This window comes from Corylus avellana, chromosome 1, assembly GCF_965113065.1.
Source record: "Corylus avellana chromosome 1, dhCorAvel1.hap1.2, whole genome shotgun sequence".
NCBI lineage: Eukaryota > Viridiplantae > Streptophyta > Magnoliopsida > Fagales > Betulaceae > Corylus > Corylus avellana.
This window is the reverse complement of record NC_142490.1, coordinates 9,857,202-9,878,649: the sequence shown is the minus strand read 5'-3', so window position 1 is coordinate 9,878,649 and position 21,448 is coordinate 9,857,202. Positions and strand designations below refer to the sequence as shown.

The 21,448-nt window shown below is 34.0% G+C and overlaps 3 protein-coding genes across 3 annotated transcripts; 1 reads left to right on the top strand and 2 right to left on the bottom strand.

Moving 5' to 3' along the window:
* LOC132171695 (uncharacterized) lies at positions 1-904 on the top strand. The gene has a single exon (XM_059583077.2). It carries the CDS (start codon positions 135-137, stop codon positions 699-701), a length of 567 nt encoding a protein of 188 aa, XP_059439060.2. The 5' UTR covers positions 1-134; the 3' UTR covers positions 702-904.
* An 839-nt stretch (positions 905-1,743) lies between these two features.
* On the bottom strand, positions 1,744-6,683 carry LOC132171848 (stearoyl-[acyl-carrier-protein] 9-desaturase, chloroplastic). Its single transcript, XM_059583260.2, has 3 exons — positions 6,417-6,683; positions 3,343-3,847; positions 1,744-2,713 (listed from the first exon to the last, which is right to left on the bottom strand). Exons 1-3 carry the CDS (start codon positions 6,533-6,535, stop codon positions 2,153-2,155), a joined length of 1,185 nt encoding a protein of 394 aa, XP_059439243.1. The 5' UTR covers positions 6,536-6,683; the 3' UTR covers positions 1,744-2,152.
* Positions 6,684-13,637: 6,954 nt separating this feature from the next.
* On the bottom strand, positions 13,638-14,489 carry LOC148587929 (uncharacterized). Its single transcript, XM_088513347.1, has one exon. The coding sequence runs from the start codon at positions 14,487-14,489 to the stop codon at positions 13,638-13,640; it is 852 nt and encodes a 283-aa protein (XP_088369473.1).
* Positions 14,490-21,448: the final 6,959 nt, after the last annotated feature.

Here is a 21,448-nt window from a genome sequence, read left to right as displayed (position 1 = left end):
CTCCGCATTTCTCTTCAAACCAATCCACCATTTCCAAGCTTCCAAAACTCAAATTCCACAAAACCCACTTGACCCAAAATCTCCGCAAGTCACCAGAATCCGTTGAATTTCGCTGAATTTTGAGGAATCTTGAAATGGGTATCGGCATGAACAGCACCCCACCAAGCTCAGTGGCTCAATCCCACTACCACACCCACAAGGTCTTCCTGTTCTGCAACTACATTCTACTTGGCGCGGCCTCCAGTTGCATCTTCCTCACCCTCTCGCTCCGCCTCCTCCCCTCTATAAGTGGCTTCTTCCTGATCCTCCTCCACATCCTCACCATCACCGGGGCGGTCTCAGGATGTGCAGCGGCGTCATCGGGGACTAGCCGGTGGTACGCGGCTCACATGGTGATGACGGTGCTGACGGCAATATTTCAAGGGTCGGTGTCGGTGCTGATCTTCACGAGAACAGGGGATTTTCTGGGGCAGTTGAAGTCGTATGTGAGGGAAGAGGATGGAGCTGTGATACTGAAGTTGGCTGGTGGGTTATGTGTGTTGATCTTCTGCTTGGAGTGGGTGGTGTTGACTCTTGCGTTTTTCTTGAAGTACTATGCTTATGTTGAGGGCGATAATGGTGGGTATGCGATGAGGAGGAGTACTGCCAAAGTGCAGCAAGAGGAAGACATGAAGGATTGGCCATGGCCTTTCCAAGTTTAAGTTCAAGCAAAGAAGATGGTTTGATTTTCCTGATCATCCCAGTGTTGGCCACCGCAGCATATTATAGTATTATTCGTTGAATTTGATTCATTGGTTGGAGTGTTCTTTATTTATTCTGAATTGTATTTCTTTTTAATGTTTGCTTTACTGTATTGAGTAATTTCATAGGCTACAGAAATGTTTTATATTTTTGCTCCTCTTAATTTTCGGTATTGATAGTATACTTTGCCAAATTGCTTAAAATACTTTTGTGATGTTTTGTTTTCTAATAGAGTAAACAATTTGGTCTCTAAAAGAAGAGAATGAGAAAAAATAGCTCGTGACAAGAAGAATGAGCATCATAAATCTGCATATTATTAATTGTTTTTTTTTTTTTTTTGACATGTCTACACAAGAGGAGTAGGGGGGATTCGAACTAGTGACTTCCGCTTTTTTAGGCGTGGTCCCGGCCGATTAAGCTACCTCTTGAAGACGCATATTATTAATTGTTAGTTCTTAGCAATAGATTAAAAGAAGAGGTGTGAGGGGGTGGGGGGGAATTCTGAAAATAGATTGAAATTCCTGACTACTTAACAATATCCACTACAAATTTATTGGCTTACAAATTTGGATCCTTCTCCTGTTCATTTTGGTCCTTTAAAATACCAGGATAATTTTGCTCATGTGGCTCTTATGGGCTTGAACCGGAGAGGATCTTTAAAAAAAAAAAAAAAAAAGTATTGCCAACCTTATTTATGTTACTTAATGACACATCAAATTCTAATTTAATCCAAACCCCTAATGGGAATAATGAGATTGCAAATTTTTTTAAATTAATAAAAATTTAAGAAGGTTAAGTGAAGTTCCATTATAAAAACAATGTTGTTGTAGCCGAATCGTAGAAGCTTTTCCGGGCTTTTTGCAAACTATTTCCTCATTTTTTTTGAAATATATATATATATATATATATATATATATATATATATATATATATATATTTGGTTTGAAGTAGCTAGGCGAGATAGATGGCAAGAATGATCTTTACATAATAAATACAAAGATAGAGAGATACTAATCAAGCGGTGTCTTGTTGGTCCTCTGAAATCATCCTTCTAAACAAGTACTAGTGTTCCAATACATAAAAGAGAGTGATGACCACTCATTATTCTAGCTGTTTTGGACACATGTACTCACCTTCAAGTACCTAAACGTTCCATTGATACCACATATAGTCATAATAAACACCAACTCTTTCTTTCTAGCTTAAAATTAACCTTCTTTTTTTTTTTGTTTAAGAAAAGAAAATAAAAGGCACACTATAGTTGTCCTTTTTAAGGATAGAAGGACAAACACAAGAAAACATGTGTAACTACAAAAGCCTTGATCAAATAGCATTTTCCCACCCCATGCAGATATCTACTGCAGATAACGGAGGCCATCAAATGGAAGAAGAGCTGGGCAATTTCTCTCCATTACACCATTATTTCTCTGCCAAACAACCAGCTGAATGGCACCGCGGATGCTTGCTTGGCCTTTCCTTGGGCTCTCTCCTCTAACCTTCTAATCCTTGGGGGCAAACCACACACGAAATCTTGAGCTCTACGCCCTTCTGCAGAAAGACCCCCCAACTTCGCTACATCCCATCTTCCAACCAGAAACTCCAAAATATCAGCATAGTCCCTAGCAGTGTATACTCCAAGCCGCTGGGCAACAGTTGAGAAGTGTTCAAAAAGGTTATCATCCCGCCCATCATACATCAAGTGGGCTGGCATTGACACCTTTTTCTTCATCATGTCAGCTAAAGCCATTACAGTGCCATCTGGGTCGATCTCAAACAGCTTCTCCACAATCTTGGTGTAGGCAGTTTCATGGCGTTTTTCATCTGAGGCAATTATGCCACAAATCTGTGCCAATTTCATGTCCCCATGCTCCTTAGCTTGCCTGGCTGTGTTCCCATGGGAGATGAATGTTGCCCTCTCTTGAAATGAAGTGTAGATGAAACCAAGGTATGGGTTGTTTTCCGTCTTAGGATCCTGGAAGAACACATGAAATTAAATTAGTGAGAATCAAATTGCGTTACAAGTCTATTTCCAAACATAAATCTTGCATAACAACTGCCACATGTAAGTTGGGCAGGAAAAGAAAATACAAAAAACAAAAACCAAGAAGAAAAAGCAGAACAAGAAAGTCTAGAGCATGAAAAGTTATACAAAACAATACTTCTTTGAAAATTCCAATCAAGTAGCTTTCAATAATAACAAAGCTTTGAAAATATATGGCAAGTCCCAAAAAAAAAAAAAATGGAGTGGTGCCCTAAACTTACAGCCATAAAAGACAATCAACATTTTGTAACACTTCGTTTTTCAGAACGCTACTTATCACATTAATGTAAGCTTAACATACTGTCTAGTAAGGAAAGGAAAAATTTGAAAGTTTGAAAGGGAATTGAAATGAGACAAGAAACCGACAACCACCTTAGCCCAAAATATTGGTGATTCTGGTAGTTTGCACCATTTTCAGATTTAGAGAATTTCTAAAAGTTTTCCTCACATGCAAAATTTCCCCAAGTTCCTCCCTTTGGAAATTATTTCTGAACTGTATTTTGATTTTAAAAATAATAATAATAATAACCAAACTGACCAAGTGGGAACAATGATCTCACCATTCCTGACCCTATCAGATACTGAGTTGTCTTCTCAATTTGCTTCATGTCTACCCGTCCAGAGAGATAAAGATACTTGTTGAGAAGGTCACCATGCCTATTCTCTTCAGCAGTCCATGCCCTTGTCCATACTGCCCAAGAAGTAAGGCTTGCACCAGTCTCATCTCGAACTCCATCCAGGGTATTAAGCATTGTTTGGTAAGTTGGAAGGGCTTCTTCTGTGATCATATCTCCAACCAACACCACAAAATAGTCATCAGGAAGTTCCTTTGATTTTTCCCTCAACTCCTTGACTTGATCGTAGAATCCTTCCGATTTGGGGTCTGGCAGAAAATCTTGTGGTTGCCAACATTTCTCAACAGGCTTTAGGTGCACCAAGATGTTCTCCTCAGCCCAACCCTCCAGTGATTTAAAAATCTCGACCTTCTGAGGTGCCATGGAATGAGTCACCTGAACATGTACCTCCCGTGGAGGACAATAGGGCTTTTTCAGATTCTCTGCCGCTCTATAGCAAACAGAAGAAACGGTGATTAGAAACATAAACTTCAGATGAATTATGTGACAACCATAAATAAAGCCTTTTTTAATTCCCTAAGATTACAAAATTACAATCCACTCCCATTTTCCCAGGTACATTGTATTTGCACAAGTCCAAAGATGCAATCTCTTATATTCCTTTATTTCCAAGGATATTGAGCAACACGAGAGAGGACGCATGGACACAGAAACATATGCAACTTCAAAAACTGATTTAAAAGTTATGGGTGTGTTTGAACAAGAACTTCTCAAAGGAATGCTTCAAATTGCCACCAAATTTGGGCAGACATACTCTGGATACACTTCCATTTCTAGCAACAACTGAAAATTCTTGGATACGCTTCAGTAAGACTCTAATAAATCAGTGGATAAACAAGCCAAACCGAGCCCTGCTTATTTTTAGGAATCACTTCATCAGGAATATTCAATTAAATGATGCAATACATTGGTCCTATGATCATTACGCAAACTCCGAAGTGCATCGTGGATATGGTTCCATATGCACCACTTGGCTACACATTTACTAAGACCACATTCTCCAGTGGACTGGCGAGTTTAAAAATCAGGTTCAGTCCCTGATAATAATAAATACCTCATGAAACTTCTTGCAATAATATGCTTTTAGCAACATAAAACAAAATAACTTAAAGCTGAAAACAAAGGACCCAGCAGCTGAGAAAGAGAGAGGAGTTTTATATACATAGAAGTTGGAGAGAATCATCAAAAGTACTTAAAAAATGAAGACTTTTCCACAATGACTCAATCAACAAAGAATACTGATTTTAAAAGCAACTTGAGAGAGAGAGAGAGAGAGAGAGAGAGCACATTAATTGTATAATTGAAAAAGGGTATCCAACTATGCCAATCAAAGGAAAAACAGGGCCAAACTTGACCAACCACTACCATATAGAGAACAAACAAGTCAAAGATTCAGCAACCAAATTCTGAGACAATGAAAACTATATATTTTAGAGAGAAAAAAATATACACATGTACGGTTGTTGCTCACCGTATCACAAGTAGTTCAAAATATTCAGAACAAAGACCAAGACAAAGTTTAGGAGAAAATGTAATGTCGGTAAAGTTTAGGAGAAAATGTAATGTCGCTAATTGAGCATTTTGGCAGATAGAAAAAGTCAAAACAGATTTAACAACAGAAGGGGAAATATCAAATAATATATAATGACCACCCAAAAGAAAATAATGCTTTTCAGAGTAAATGATTACAAACCACACCAAAAAAAAAATCAAATTACAAGAACAATTTTCAGGTATAGAAATAAACAACTTTTAATTACCCACCAAAGAGAAAGAAAACTAAGACGTATAGAATTACAATTATATTTATCCAACAAAAGAAAAATCAGAATTACATTAAATTTGTTAGTACGAAAGAAATTATTAAATAAAACGACTAAAAGAAACAAAGAGAAGACTTGGAAAAATCACAATTACAGAAAATTCGATATCGAAGATTAAAAAAAGAAGAAGAATTACAAGAAACAGCCATTTAACAAGAAAACCAGAATGCATTAGGAAAGAGCAAGAAAACAAATAAATAATTAAAAAAAAAAAAAAAAAAAAAAAACATGCAAAGACATTAAATAAATCATATTCCAACATATAATAAATGAAACCAGTGAACCAACAGGACCTAGTCCCAAAAGAAAAGGTTAACCATGAAAATCAGACCTAACTCTCAACCAATGATATAAATTAAACAATGCACGCATACACAAAAAAACTGAGAAGGACAAAGGAAAACCCACCATGCATGTTGCAGATCACATCAGAAAACCCATAAAAAGTTCACATAATTCGACTTCAAAAAGAAATAATAACATCAGGTAAGTAAAAGAATGGCCATTTATCTCCACCAATATTTTTATTGTTTTTCCAACAAACAATGAACAAAAATTCCATCGATCAAAAAAAATCAATAAAAGATCAACCCAGAGTTAAAACCCAGGTCATAAAATCAACAAGATAGTTAAAAAGTTAAATTGATAAATAGCTGAAACAATTACACCAGAATATTAGATATAGAATTCCGTGAGATACACTTTTCAAAAAGAAATGCGTCACATTTATTTCAACTTTCAAGCAACATGCAACTTGGATCAAGTTTAAAAACCAAAAAAAAAAAAACCTTATTAAAAGCACCGGAATCCACCCACCTACCCCAAAAAAAATCCAAAAGTTTTCATAAATTCAAAGCAATCTCAATGAGCTTTAAGGAAAAAGATAAAAAAGACGACTACATTTGAAAGACGAAAATCCATGATATCAAAACCACCCCCACATGATTTAACTCAACAATACCTATCTCAATCAGCATCAAAACGAAAAACCCAGATCAAAATAGTCACTAAAATCTCACCCATTTGCAAAAAATCACTAAACAAATATTCTTGATCGCACCCATTTGCCAAAAACCACCAAAAGCTCATTTCCATTAACATATTTGGAAAGAAACAACCAAAGAGCCCATGATTTACCCACAAAATGCATAAAAGTGTAAGAAATAAATTACTTACTTGGACGTAGAATGCAGAGTGGAGGCCATTAAGAGCCTGGAAGATCTGAGATTAAGGGGTTTATGAGAAGAGAGCTTATGCGAAGGGAAACTAATCATTGAATTCAAATTCAGAGCCATCCCAATCCCCTCTTTCTTCACAACAAACGATTTGATATTGGGTTAGCTTATATGTATTTTGTTTGTCCCAAACCACAAAATCTCAAGCAACAGCCAAAGTGGAAGGGCAGAGAGGAAGAGTGGCACTCACAGAAACGAAGAAGTTGTACTCGAGAGAGAAGGGAAGCCCCGTTAAAATAGGCCCGCTCATGAAACGGCCATTAATTTTCCACTTAATTACAACAATACCTTCATTATCATGTGTTGGAATATTTTATCCGATATAAATATCTTTCGGACTTTTTAATTTGATCTTTAATATTTAGAAAATGAGAGCGACTTGGGTGCACCTTTTGCAAAAAAGTCAGCTTTTGTATCACCAATAAGAAGTTGATTTACAAAAAAGTCAGCTTTTGTGCCGCTAATAAAAAGTTGATACATCAGCCAATTTCATTAAACTTATATTTTAAATAAAAATTCAACCACACCAGATTATACTATAGATAAAATAAAAAATTAATTTTTTTTTTAAAAAAAAAAAAAACAAAAAACAAAATTGAAGGGGTGGCTGGCTGGCCACCCCTCCCCGGATTTGGATCCCCTGAAATCCTCAGGGGATTCCAGATTCTGGAATTATGTTATCCTAGCCCTTCATTTTAATCTAAAGGCTAAGATTTCGCCACGTGTCCCACTGAATTAAAAAAAATAAAATAATATTTAAAATTTAAAAAGTAATTATAAAAAAAATAATAATAATAATAAAATTTAAAAACAAAAAATAATAAAAAACTTGGGGTGGCCGGCCACCCCAATTTTGCCATATGGGGTGGCCGGCCACCCCATTTTTGGCATTGCCACCCCCAAGTTGGGGGTGGCAGATAGATGCCACCCCCAACCGCGCTTCGGCCACCCCAATGCCAAAATTGGGGTGGCCGGCCACCCCAAGTTTTTTATTATTTTTTGTTTTTAAATTTTATTATTATTATTATTATTTATAATTACTTTTTAAATTTAAATATTATTTTAAATTTTTTTTAATTCAGTGGGACACGTGGCGGACTCCTGGCCTTTAGATTAAAATGAAGGGTCAGGATCTCATAATTTCAGAATCTAGAATCCCCTGAGGATTTCAGGGGATCCAGATCCCCCCTCCCCCACTTGGGTGGCTGGCCGCGCGGCCACCAATAGGCCTAGGGGTGGGTGACTGGCTGGGGTGGCCAGCCAGCCAGCCCTTCAATTCTTTTTTTTTTTAAAAAAAAAAAAAAATTAATTTTTTATTTCATATGTGATATAATCTAGTGTAGTTGAACCTTTTTTTTTAAAAAAAAAAAAAACTTAAATTTGGTAAGTTTGGCTTAGGTGTCACCTTTTAATTGTTTGCACAAAACTCACATTTTGTGTAACCTCCCTATATAAGTTATTATCTTAGAGAGAATTATTTATCAAATTGCACCCATTGAAATAATGACAAAGTTTTCCTCCAAACTAGGTCGGAGGAGTTTCCTTCAACCTAGTATATAAAAGTGACATGTGTCCCTTTTAGTAATAACATGTGAGATGCACATGAGTTTTTAATAAAATTTATTTCAATTTTGTCCCTGCTATTAAAAAAAACATGTCTATCTGACATGCTTATGGAACACATGTCACCTGACTCACCTTTATAGACTAGGTTGAAGGAAATTCCTTCAACCCAGTTTAGAGGAAAACTTTGTCTTTGAAATAAGATGTCAAACTAATTTTAATTGATGCATAAATTTTTTAGGATAGAAATTTCTTTCAAACCAATCTGGATAAAATATCCTCTAACCCATTTAAAATAGTGTCATGTGTCGATAAACATTTATAAGGCACATTAAATTCTGTCTAAGTTAGTAAATTGCTATTAATGACCTTAAGAATTTAATGTGCCTTATAAATCCTTATCGACACATGACACTATTTTAAATGGGTCGGAAGATATTTTCTCTGAATTGATTTGGAGGAAATTTTGATCCAATGTTTTATGTTAGATTGATCCACAGCAAAAGTTGAAAAGTTTCTTGTTGATGTTTTTGTCATCTCAATTTAATTTAAAACTTTTTCTTTTGTAATTAAAATAAATAATAATAAAAAATTTTGAAACTTTCGTAGCTCTCCAGCTTTTTTATAGATAAAATGGTACAACAAGAACGACAAACAAACAGAAAAACAAGGGAGAAACCTTGCTGGCTGACATAGCATAACTGATTACGTCGATAAATAAGTAGCTTAGAAATTTAAAGTTAATAATTAAGTAAAACACGTGTAATGATTTTATTAGTTTTGGCAAAGAATATTAACTGAATCTGTTAATTTTTTTTTTTCTTATGAAATTGGATAATAAAGTGTAATTTATTGCTGATGAAATGCTAACGTTGCTCTTAGTTTTCTTTTGATTCTAGGTAAATATTGTTTTCTACAAAAGTTAGAAAAAATAAATAAATAATTATCCTACCTCATCATTTTTTTAGAAAACAGAAGATAACAAAAAAAAACATGGCTTTTTGGCTTTATTATTTATGTATACTGTGGAATAAGGATGTCAACTCTGTCTCGGTTTTCGTTTATTGGCCAAAACTGAGAACTGAAACCGAGGTACACGGTTTTTTTTTAAATTTTATTTTGAAAAACCGAAATTGGAATTAGGTAACCAGTTACCCGGTTATACAATAACCAGTTGGTACCCGGTTATCCGGACCGGGTAACCTTTTTTCTTTTTTTCTTTTCTTTTAATTCATTTTGGGCTTATTTTCGGTATTTAGCCTAATTTTTGGGCTTATTTGAAGTATTTGGTCTAATTTTTGTGCTTAATTTAACAATTTTTTGCCCATTTTTTTTTTTAAAAAAACACAATTAGCATTTTTGTCCCAATAAGTTGGGCTTTATTGTGATTGTTCAAAAAAAAAAATAATTGTTTTTGGCTTTTTGGGGGAAGAGGATCCTCTCCAGTCCATTATGGACTGGAGAATATCCAGTTCATGACTAAGATTTCATCTCAAAAATTCGATGGCCACAAATGGGGCACAGATCCCACTAATAAAAACAATAATAAAATACTATTTTAAATTAAAAAAAAAAAAAAATTAAGAAGAAAAAGAAGGGGTGGCTCAAATGGCCGGCCAGGGGGTAGCTGAACCACCCCCATGGCCTATGGGGGTGGGTCGGCCACCCCCATCTTTCAAAAAGGGGGTGGCCGCACCACCCCCTTCTTTTTTCTTCTTTTTTTTATTAATTTATTTTTTAATTTAAAATAATATTTTATTATTATTATTTTTAGTAGGATATGCATTTCATTTCTAGCCATAAAATTTATGAGAATAAATCCTCACCAAGAACTAGATATTCTCCAGTCCATTATGAACTGGAGAGGATCCTGTTCCCTTTTTGGGCCTAAAAAAATAAAAATCCAATGTTTAAAAATGTCATAAAACTTCATTGTTTAAAAATGCCCTTAACATCTAATGTTTACAAATGCCATAAAAATTCAATGTTTAAAAATTCTAGAAAAAATTTGTTTTAAAAAAATTATATATATATACCCGGTTACCCGATTATAATCGGGTGCCAAAAATCGAAACAGGAACTAGGTGCCCGGTTACTGATTTTTTCCAACCAGTTTCAAAATCAGGTTCCAGTTTCGATTTGTTTTTTTACTCCCCTTGTGTAAGCTCTCAAAACATTAAAAGAAAAAAAAAAAAAAAAAAAAATCGTTGCTTTTATTCACAGAAAATCTCAAATATGTCCTTGTCGCCGAACAATTTAAAAAATTTTGTTTACCTAATTAACTGAAATCGCTAAAATATCGCTCACGAAATTCATTTCAACAGTTGCAGATTTTCCTCACATAAGCAGGATCGAATTAACTATATTCACCACCTTAAACATTTTTCAAATTGGACCTTAAAAAAAAGTTTTATTTTTTTATTTTTTATTAAATCGTATCACAGATAATACCTAATTTATGTAAAAAAATATTAACTTAGTATCTTCGTCATATTCCATCAACCCAAACTAATAAAATACAACGTGTCATCACATATAAATGTCACACGCCCTAAAAAAATAAAAAAAATTATGTGGTGGCTTGGCCACCATATTTTGACCATTGGAGGTGACTTAGGGCCGGTTTGAGGGCGGCCAAAGCCACTCTGGATAGCCAAAAAGGGAATGACTTTAGTCATCTTAAGACCATTTTTTAAAAAAAGTAACAGAATTTTTTTTGTTAGAAAAAAATTGCTTCTAATAAAACAAGAAAAGAAAAGCTATTGGTAATAGGTAATCCTTAAATTGTAATTTTTATATTGGAAGCGGGGTTAGAAATAAGGGAAAATATTGGCTTAAAAAATAAAAAAGGGAGTTGTTTTTGACGTCACCAAATCTGAGAGGAAAAAGATGTTGTTTTGCGAAGTGATGGGGCCCCACTTGGATCCTTTGGCTCTTGCATAGGCTCCACATTGACACCCACCCCACCCCACCGCTTCTCATCTCATTCGTTGTTGCTTCTTCACGAGATCTCGCCGATTAAACCTCCGCTCCACTCATCTCCAACTTCCTCCAATTCATGCCTTTTGATTATGCTTTAATTTTTTTTTTCTACATTATTCTAATAAAATAAAGGGTTAATAACTTCTTTTTTTTTTTTTTTTTTTCATTTAAATTTTAAATTGTATCACATATGATACTTGACTTCTGGATAAAGATTAATTTAATACCTTCGTCACATTTCATCAATTGAACTAATTTTAGTTATCTCATTCCAGCTCTGGGTTGGCTCAGCTAACCTCAATGGCCAGTGGCCGAGCCACCCTATATTTGTATTTTTTTTTTTTTTTTAAGTTTTGATTTTTTTAACTTTTTTTATTAGTTTTATAATTGATTTTTGTTAGGACACGTGACATGTTTTTGTTATAATAAGTTTGATTAATGAAAGGGTGACGAAGGTACTAAACTGATATTTACCTATAAGTTAGGTATTATTTGTGATGCAAATTAAAATTTAGGTGAAAAAAATAAAAAAGTAAAAATCTAAGTACTAAAAAATTATTAAAATTTGTTATATAGATTTTTTTTTTAAGTAATTTTTTTTTGTAAGTGATTGTTATAGATTGAGTTATGCTATATTACGCACTTTACTACAAGTGCTGAATTGACGATTTGACGTTAAATTAAGTTTTTTTTTTTTTTTTTGAAATGAGATTCCAGATTTCATTACAAGAGCTTGCTCCGTAAGTACAACATCTATTGCGCATTCCGAATAAGAATTCCTCCATAATTGATCCTCGCCTATAGTCAGGGATGGGACTAAGAATTTGTATCAAATAAACAATAATGAGGAACATATTAAAATAAGGAGAAAAAGCATCGATGAAAAATATACTAATATATATTTTTTTTTAAAAAAAAAAAGTTTATTTGATTGGCATTCAAATAAATATAATCGAAACATCATAATTAATAGTCAACAAAATGCAAAGTATGATCTCCGTAACAAAAATTTAGCAAAACAATACTAAAATTATTATATTTAATAATGAACAAAAATACATTTTATAATTATTTTGTACGAAATCCATCTTTTAGTTGCACCATATTATTTCATGCTTAATGACTATTGACTAAGATACATATTCAATCGGCTGTGAACCACGCCTCATGAAGCGGAAGTCGCTAATTTGAATTTCTCATTCCTCTTTCTTTACGTGAACATGTCAAAAAAATAATAATAATAAATAAAAAATTTGGCCCAAATGTAAATTTAAAGGCACATTTAATGAAAATTTTCAAAACATGGGTGGCCATAACCTACCCCCATCTACACATGGGTCCTTCTCTGCCTATAGTTGTTTCCAACTTCGTGTAAGGCGATGGGTTGCTTCATGCAGTTCTTTCGATTTCGACGTTAAGTTTTGTCTTTTTTTCGTTTAAAATATTAAGGAAAAAGATATATGTATTTTTTTAATGTTTGGTGTAGCAAGAAATAATTATTAAACTGAAATATGACCAACAAACACATTTTAGTTTCGAAAAAAATATGACCATCGCAAGACTTCAGTTGAACAAATGTCGGACCATCACCAAACATCAGTCGAAAAATTGCCAGGGCCATTATTTTATATTATTATTTTTTATGTTACGAATAAAAATTAATTTTTATAAGTTAATATGACTACATGGAATATTTTTTAAAAATTCCGTATGCGTCAAATGCCAGAAAGTATTTTTTGCTGAAATATTTTCCTAATAAATGAATTCTCTAAAAACGTTTTTCAATAAAAAAATATTTTACGTCAAAATAAATAAAGCCTTACGCTAGCAACTTAGCAATCAAAATTTCAAATCAAAATTTACATAGTTTTTTAATGGGTAAAGTTCACCTACCCCCTCACAGGGGCGAAACTAGGATTTTAGGATTGAGGGGACGGACTTATAGAATACATAAATATATAGATATATATAGTCTTTCTTTATAGGTGTGTATTTATGCTAAATAAAAACTGAGAACTCTTAAATTTAATTTCATATTAAATTGTATGACATTACAAAAGTTACATGTCTACAGAATCGTCAGAGAAAAGATCAAGAGAACTTTCTTTTACTATAGACATGTACAAAAAAAATAAAAAAAAAAGAACATAGTTTCTCCTTCAAATTATGCTCGACGACGATCGCTAATGGAATAAAATTTATCCATTATCATCTCTGAAGTGAAATTCTTAGTAATTTCTTTCTCAATATAAACTACCAAATGGTCTGCAAGAAACTCATCTTCCATTCTAGTACGCAATCTAGTCTTTACAAGTTTCATGGCAGAAAAAGCTCGTTCTGTAGTCGCAGTAGAAACAGGGAGAGTCAACACTAGGCGAATCAATCTGTCAATCAAAGGATAGATCTTTGATTTTTCTAAAACTGTCAATCCTCTGCATAACTCAGATAATGTAGACATATTCTGAAAATCTTGATGCTTTAGCACATCAAGCATATAATGCTGCAACTGAAATTTCAAACAAATTTTTTCTTGCACGGTGAAATCTCGAGGATAAAACTTCTCAGCTAACTTATATATATCATCAATCTTAAATGATTTGTATGCATCTTTAGGGCTTTAAGCAACGCTAAGAATGAGGAGTTCCACAGCTTGCTCATTAAATCTATTTTTCAATTCTTGTAACTGGAAATCTATTGCAGCAGTAAATATATCAACTCTAAAATGATGCTCCATTGTTGTTGGAGACCCTTCATCTTGACGACAAGATCTACCTCGAGCTCTAGTGTAATGAGCATTCATATCAGGAATATCAATATCATTTTCTTCACAAAATGATTTAACAGTAGTAAGCAAAGGCTTCCACCCATCATCTCTCATCTTTTGAATGAGTGATTGCGTAGTTGAAACCTGACTCATGGCATTTAAAATGTCTAGTGACTTTTGTTGCAAAGATTGGCAAAGCATATTTGTGAGTCCCATAATTTCTTTCATCAAATGCAATATCAAAATAAATTCAAATGATGTTAATATCATATAAGCCGCTTCAGCATCACCACGTTGAGAATAATTAGCTCCCTCATTTGAGATCTTGTTGATAACTGAACAAGTTGCACCATACATTCTTATCATGCTACAAATAGATTGATAATGAGATGACCATCGAGTATCTCCAGGTCGTTGCAAAGTGCCAATTTGGTTTATCCCCCTTCCAGTCTCAATTGCATTAGAAGCAACCAAATTTTCAATTTCAACAGCATGAATAGATTGCAAGTCATCATGACGTTTATAAGAACCCCCAACAATATTAATAATTGAAGCCAATTGGATAAAGAATTGATGAATGCGCTTGCCTTCTCTAGATGCTGCAACTAAAGCTAATTGTAGTTTATGAGCCATGCAATGCACATAATATGCATAGGGACAATCCCTAACAAATAAAGCTTGTAACCCATTCCATTCACCACGCATATTATTAGCTCCATCATATCCTTGGCCTCGGATATTTTCAATTTGGAGATTGTAACGAGAAAGAACAACACATATCTCTTTTTTCAAAGTTGATGCAGAAGTATTTTTAACATGCACAATATGAAAGAATCACTCCCTAATAAAACCATATTTATCAACAAACCTTAAAATAATAGCCATTTGCTTCCTTTTTTATTCATCCCGAGCTTCATCAACGAGAATGCAAAATTTGGCATCCCCAATTTCTTTTCTAATCGCATCCCGCACTTTATTTGCAATGATATATAGGATTTCCTTTTGAATTTTGGGTGATGTATATTTGGCATTTTTTAAAACATTTTCCAAGACAAGTCCAGCAACATCGTCATTATAGCTTGCTAGGAGCTTTACCAATTCAATGAAGTTACCTTGATTTTTCGAGCCAGGACTTTCATCGTGACCTCTAAAGGGACATGCTTGGAATGTAAGCCATTTAACACTATCTATAGAGGTTTTGAGCCGCAACTGATTATTCTTTGTTTCTTGTAATGTTTACTTTTCAACTATCTTGTCAATATGCCCTGACTGATTCATTAGATCCTCACAACATTTCACGGCAATATTATGTGGTGAATTTGGATCTTTCCCCACATGTCTCATTAAAGAACTATTCATCTCATCGCTTGCCTTTTTCCAATTGTTAAAACATTTCCCTGTAAATGCATCTGATCCTGGACGACCTGTTGGTTTCTTAGCAAAAACATAGCATGGAAGACAAAATATAGCATCCTTTGATTTTGAGTACTCCGACCAAGTTGAGTATGTATCAAACCAAGAGGCTTGAAATCGGCGACGATTATTACCCATTCCTGAATATGGATATTCCGAAAGCTTGGGTTGACATGGTTTGGCTCTAATATAAGCACGTCGAATGTCATCTTGTAAGTTAATAGGGAATTCCCATATTTGCGGACGTAATCCTGGATCACGTTCCAAAAAGGTAGCATTTATTTCTTCAGGTTGAATTCGTGGACATTTGGAGGGACGCTCATTAGTCACTAAAGCCTCGAGATCCGTTGCTAAAGGTGAAAAGGTCTCTCTAAATGTGTACAAGTACTAACTTCTGATTGACTCCCATCTTTTTTCTTAAAGAATGAATCAAGTGTTTTTGGCTTTCCCATATTTCTCTTAACTTTAAGAAAAATTATGGATCAAGAATTAACCTGAAAAATATCTAAGAGTATAAGATTTTTGTTTAGAATTTCATTATATTTCTTATTATCACTAACAAGTGAAGGAATGCCAAATAAATTAATAAATTCAATCATATCAAATTAACCCACAAAATCTAACAATGAAAACTAAAATAAAAAAATTGTATAATTTTTCTATATCAAAATACTCATTCGATTCGAAATCTCATGGCATCATAAATATAGTACAAACTACTAGCAAAATAAACTAATCATAATCTCTAGGGTCCAAAAAAAAAAAGTACCTTTCAGCGTGATACCTCGTTCTTGCCTTCCCAAAACTGGTTGTGCCTTACCACAATGCGACCTAAATTTGTCAAAACCTATTTATCAAAAAAAAAAAAAAAAATTGTTAAAACCTGATCACATATCACATACTTTTGGCATCTCATTCTCATCTATGGACCATAGTTATGTGACTCAACTCTACTCTTAGCTACCAATTGAATATTATCAGATCATTAGTTCATTACAATTTACACTTTATTATAAAGCATGTAAGCTGAAAATTCCAATTGAAGGCTAAGCTTAGAGCCTCAAACAATGAAAATTTTTTAAGCTCACATCCTAACACAACAAGTCCATTTTATTTTATTTTATTTTTATTTTTAAGATTACATTCTTTACTGGAGTCTGGATGTAATAATGATTTGCATTTTCCAAGTTGACTATCTTTTGAGTTACTACCAAAATTCACAAAATTTGACAAAAATCTAAGGGAAATAAGGGCACCAACTCACCTATAATAAAATTAAAAAATAAAAATAAAAACAACACGTACAAACCCAAAAAAAAAAAAAAGAAAAAAAAAAGAGGAACTTCACGTGATCACTCTCAGGCACTCACTATTACCAAACAACAATTAACAAACTAAACAAAGTCAAAATGGGCAAGTGGCAAGTCACTCACCAATCACCAACAAAAGGCAACAATTAGCAAAAAAGACAAACTTCTTGAAACTTCCTATAATCCTATTCAGACTATTCAGTATTGAAATAAAAAAACTGCACTGACCTCGTGCTGGAGACAGTGGCGAGGCAGACTTTTTTTTGTCTCTTGCAGTTTCACTTTTGCTTATGCTTTAAAGTTTAAGGCTTTAAGCCTTTTCAAATGCTTGAGACCGAGAGAGAAAATAAGAGTTTTGCAGAAGCCAGAAGGTCACGCACACGCACTCGCGCCGCTCACCAGACTCCAGTCGGCAGTCAGCCAGTCATCACACACGGTACACACCGACACACGAGTCACACGACTTTGGCCTTTGGGCTTCAGAATCAGCCTTCACCGCTTCACAGCCTTCATCAGTTCACCGCTTCAGTTTACCAAAAAATCAGAATCTGATTTTTTGAGTAGAGATAAAGAGTTGCTGAGTTACAGTCTTGCAGAATGCAGATATACATTGACAGAAAAAATAAACAAGCTTACAACTTACAAGCATCTTCAATCTTCCAACTTTCAACTTCCAAGCTTTAATTTTTCGTCAAATGGATGATGGATCTAAGATTGTAAGAGAGATCCGCAGCTCACACTTCCATTCTAGAGACAGTAGAGTGGTTTTGGTGAAGAGAGATAAGAGAACTAAGAAGGCTTCTCTGAGAAGCTTTTGTTTTCAAGAGGAAAGGTCGATTTTGTGCTTTTTGTTCTGATGCCAGGCTGCCAGCAGAGGTAAGTTTGATGTGATGCAACAAAAAAAGCTTAAAACTCCAAATTAATTTTAGTTGTGCTAGTTAGAAACGAACCAGAGAAAAACGAACCAGAGAAAGACTATATCGTTTATGGCAAATAGAAATATTTAATTTTAGTTGGGGTGAAATTAAAAAAAAACAAAAATTAAAGACGGTAAAAATATTATTTTGGGGGGACAAATTTTTTAATTTAAGAGACAAATTTATAAAATATACATATTTAAAGAAAAATTTCAAAATATAATGTCCCCCCACTTCAACACGTCATTCCACCCCTGCCCCCTCAAACTACTACCCAATTGACAATGTTCCCTCAAAACTTTTAATTGCGACAATTTCTCCCCCAAACTACCAAAACATTATCAATGTCCTAGGGGTGTCAAAAAAAACCGGGTACCAACCGGTAACCAGAAAACCGAGAAGCCAGGAAACCGGTTGGAAAAAACGGGTAACTGGGTACCTGGTTTCGGTTTTTGGCACTCGGTTATAACCGGATAACCGGGTAACCTGGTATATATATAAAATAATATATTTTATTTTATTTTAGTTTTTAATTTTTTTAGGGCATTTTTAAACATTGAATTTATGGCATTTGTAAACATTGGATTTTAAGGGCATTTTTAAACAATGAAGTTTTAGGACATTCTTAAAAATTAGATTTTTATTTTTTTAGGCCCAAAAGGCCAAAAACAATGATTTTTTGGGATTTTTTTATTTTTTTGAACAATCACAACAAAGCCCAACTTATTGGGACAAAAATGCTAATTGTGTTTTTTAAAAAATGAGCAAAAACAATTGTTAAATTAAGCACAAAAATTAGACTCAATACCTCAAATAAGCTCAAAAATTAGGCCAAATACTTAAAATAAGCCCAAAATAATTTTTTTTTTTTTTAAAAGACCGGTTACTCGGTCCAATAACTGGGTAACAACCAAAATTGGCCGGTTATTGTATAACCGGGTAACCGAGTACCCGGATCCGGTTCTAGTTTTCCAAAATTAAAAAACCGGGTACCTTGGTTTCGGTTTCCGGTTTTGGCCAATAACCGAGAACCGGGACCGGGTTGACACCCATACAATGTCCCCCCAAGGTTAGCAAAAAGATAAAAATGCACCTATATATTTCTCAATAAGGCAAAAATATTCCTATAAATTCGAAAAAATAAATAAATTTTAATTAAAAAAAAACGGAAATTTTAATTAAAAAACCGATATTTTTTAAAATAAATTTTAAACAAAATTTTTTCATTTTTTTAAAAAACTAATATTTTTTTTTTAAAAATGGAAATCATTGTTTTAAAAAATTATTATTATTTTTTAATATGAAAATTTTAGTTATTCATTTGCAAGTGAAGCAAAATTATTACAAACTAAGTCTAAAAGTATTAAAGCATTAAACAAGTTTAACTCAACCAAAAGTTAAGTTCATTGAGGTCCTTACAAACCATATCACAATCCTAAAAAACCTAAACAACGTGTTCAAACTCAATTTGAGGGCCTTTACTCCTAACACATTGAATTAAATAAACACCATGCATGCAATCTACAAAACGATCAATCCTGCACTCACTCCATCATCAAAAGGTCAAACAGCCCACGATCCAACTCCTAAAAAATGAGCCGGGCTAAATCCTCCAAGAATTTTGGGGAAAAAGGTTTCGCCTCCACCGTTCCCGTCATCCTTAAATAAACCGACTATAAAACAACACATATTTTATTGATGGAAAGATATAAGCGTAAGTCCATGACTTTGTGAGTAAAATACACATGAATTAAACATTATTTATGCAATGAATTCAACTATCTCATAAAAGGTTTGCAAATCATACGTAATAATAAAGTGAAGTTCTTAATCTAACGATCAACCATATAACATGATGATACAATATAAATATAATACATAACAATTAAGAGAAACATGGTATAGTTCAACTCCATATGATCTATTAAAGTACTTAACCCTTTCTTGGTAGATTGTCTCGAGGGAACTGTAGTACATTACTGTGCTCCAAATATTGCCGCATACATTTTTATGTTAGTGATCAAACCATATTTAAACTCTGGGTCATCCACACCACTAACGAAGCTATATTTGTGACTATAACGTCATGTGAAAATCAATTAACTTGTAATTGTCTCCATGGTTTGCCTCCCAACCTTATCTCTCACATAACAAGACTCAATGATCATAACCTCTCCTAAGAGAGACTACAGTAGAAGACTTTTAACTATAAGATAGAGATAGCAATAACTAAAATCATAGCCACAATAACCAGAGTAAATATAAAGCATCATAACATAAATAGATCTCTAAATATATCGGTCAGATGCCAGTCATCAAAATAATACAGACCACAAGTAGTTGTTCTGAAATAGCATCAACGCCTAAGTTTAAATAAAGCTAACATAATCACAATCTCGATCATCTCTAGTTGAGTAGATCCTCCATCATCCCACATGGACTTGAGCCACACCGGGTCCAGATCCTAAAAAATGACTCGAATCAAGTCCTTCACCACCACTAGTTGGTTTTCCGAATCCATCTTTAGTTAAGCTAGCTAAACCGCACAATTTATTCATAATTGGGGGGAGGGGGAGAGAGAAATACAAGGGTAAATAGTACATGTTATAATCATGTGAATCAATGATGGTTCAACTGCATAGTCTACCCGAGATATTACTCCTTCTTAATTGGGTTGGCGTTGCCCCGAGGGACCTGTAATACAATGCTAGTGCCCCGACTAATGTACGCTACCGTCCATAATGCTAGCAGTCCGATCGACTTCGACCTCGGGTGACCCACGCTACTAATGATGTACGTCTTGTAGTGACCCGCCAATTAAGGTTGTGTCGGTCACAAAATAAACATTGGATCCAAGGCCCATGTATCACATCCAACAACACATTTGACCATAAAGTTAATATGTATAGTAAGCTCATGGGCGTTATCACGCACGTACCGTTGTACCAATGTTATATGATGCAATTAGTCTTATCGTCTTTTATATGCATGCTCTTATAATTTCACCTTGTTCGTTATCTTGTTTAAGTGGCACATTTCCACAAAATGTAGAGTTGATAGCATAGCAAAAATGAAAAATGTGTTTCATGAGAGTTGTAAAAATGCATATTTGGTACAAAATAATCGTGCAATGCGGAAAAAATAATAGCTAGTATCATGTGAGTTTGTACTCATTTGGGTCGTAAAGTTTCTTTAAATGTTCCTCCGGCAGTCTCTGTAGTGACCCAAATAATTAACTAAGCTTAGGTAGCTTAGTTAGAGGGTTAATTTACGTTTTAGGTCACTAGGAACAGTTGTGAGGGCATTTTGGAAAATTTGGACTTTCTAACTGTAGCGCCCCGGAATTTTCAAAGTTATTTAAACATATTATTTTGATGATGATGTTATTTTGATATCCATTTTAGCCTATGATTTTAATTCTGGGAAAATTTATGATATTACAGAGAGTGGTAATTAGATAATGGTAATTGGTGAAATAATAGGATAGTAAATGGTAAGAAAAATTGTAGATAGATTAATGTAGATATAATAGTATTGGTAGAAGGAGGGTAGATTTATAGATGGATACTAGTAGAATGGAGATTTATATATGGGTAGTAGTAGGTGAAGATTTATAGATGGATACTAGTAGGTGAAGATTTATAGATAAGTACTAGTAGATGGAGATTTATAGATGGATACTAGTAGGTGGAGATTTATAGATAAGTACTAGTAGATAGAGATTTATAGATGGATACTAGTAGGTGGAGATTTATAGATAAGTACTAGTAGATGGAGATTTATAGATGGATACTAGTAGGTGGAGATTTATAGATAAGTACTAGTAGATGGAGATTTATAGATGGATACTAGTAGATGGAGATTTATAGATAAGTACTAGTAGATGGAGATTAGTGGATGAAGGTTTGTAGATGAAGATTGGTAGATGGAGATGGTTTCCTATAAATAGAGTCCTCACCCTTCACAAATTTCACTACTCCTCTCCCTTCTCTTCCACATATTCTTCCTTCTTCCGTTTTCTACT